The following is a 1,295-nucleotide window of genomic DNA, read 5'->3' as shown; positions in this document are numbered from 1 at the left end:
TCCTGGGAGGACAGGCTGGGAGAGCTGGGGGGGCTCAGCCTGGAGCAGAGAAGGCTCCGGGGAGACCTTCCTGCAGCTGCTGGGGCTTGAAGGGGGCCTACAAGAATGCTGGAGAGGGACTTTTTACAAGGGTATGTAGTGATTGGACAAGGGGTAACAGTTTTAAATTAAAAGAGGGTAGATTTTGACTAGGTAGAAGGAATACATTTTTCACAATGAGGGTGATGAAACCCTGTCCCAGGTTGCCCAGAGAGGTGGTCGATGCCCCAACCCTGGAAACACCCCAGGTCAGGCTGGACGGGGCTCTGAGCGACCTGCTCGAGTTGAAGATGTCCCTGCTCGTTGCAGGGAGTTGGAATAGATGGCCTTTAAAGGTCCCTTCCAAAGATTCATGATTCTATGATAAATTTTCTGGCTTTATTTGACATCAGTCTTTGGACATGGGTTGTTTCTCAGGGGACGCGGCTCCTCCAGGGCCCTGCTGCCGAGGCGCTCTGGGTGGAGGGGACTCCAAAGATCCCGCAAGGCCTGCGCCCCCACGCTAGGCCACAGCGTCGCTGTGTCAACGCTGGGGCAAAGGTGTCAGGGCCAAAGGTGACACCTCAGTGGTTGGAGCTGCCCCTCTTCAGCCTGTCTTGGTGTGAAGGGGCCCAGACAGGATGTTTTTACATAAAATCTCTAAGAATGGACCCGGAAAGGTGTGGTTAGGGGGGCTGTGCTGGTGTGTTGGCAGCCGGAGGGTAGCGTTGTCCCTTGCCCCATCTCTGTGCCTGTGAGCCCAGCAAGGCCGCAGACCCCTCCTCTCCCTAATGCAGGTAGGCGCATGCGCGATCATTTCCCCCGGAACCTTTCTTCCCCGGAACGTCTCTGCTCACGTCCGGTTTTCGCCCGGTGCGGGCGGGGTGGAAGGGAAAATGGCGGCGCCCATGAGTGAGGGGTCTCCCGCATTGGATCCTGGCGCTGCTCCCTACGGCAACTTCCCTAATTATTCCCGCTTCCATCCGCCCGAGGGGCGAGTCAACCTCCTGCCTGGCGGGCTCTTGCGGAGCCTGTTCCCTGGAGCGGCCCGCCCGCTGCTGGGACTCGATGTGGGGTGTAACTCAGGGGTAAGAGGGCGCCTTGGCGGGCAGCAGGAGGGGTAGGCCGCGGGGCAGCAGGCTTGGGCGTTCATGGGCTGAGGGGTAACGCTGGAGTGATGGTCTGGGCTGTGGGGAAGGCTTGTGGTGAAGTACTGGTCTGGAGTTTTGGAGGGCTGTGAGAAAGATTATGGGGAGGTACTGGTGTGGGACTTTGTG

General features: G+C 58.8%; 1 protein-coding gene across 1 annotated transcript in view; it reads left to right on the top strand.

Annotated features, from left to right (window-relative positions):
• The first annotated feature begins 914 nt into the window (after positions 1 to 914).
• The window catches only part of BCDIN3D (BCDIN3 domain containing), a 3,009-nt gene continuing 2,628 nt past the window's right edge, over positions 915 to 1,295 (top strand). The window contains exon 1 of the mRNA XM_010295364.1: positions 915 to 1,106. Coding sequence (XP_010293666.1) covers positions 915 to 1,106 — 192 coding nt within the window. The remainder of the gene's footprint in view (positions 1,107 to 1,295) is intronic.

Source organism: Phaethon lepturus, unplaced genomic scaffold, assembly GCF_000687285.1.
Source record: "Phaethon lepturus isolate BGI_N335 unplaced genomic scaffold, ASM68728v1 scaffold26669, whole genome shotgun sequence".
NCBI classification, from domain to species: domain Eukaryota; kingdom Metazoa; phylum Chordata; class Aves; order Phaethontiformes; family Phaethontidae; genus Phaethon; species Phaethon lepturus.
Note: the sequence above shows the minus strand (reverse complement) of the source record. Positions and strands in the feature narration are given on the sequence as shown.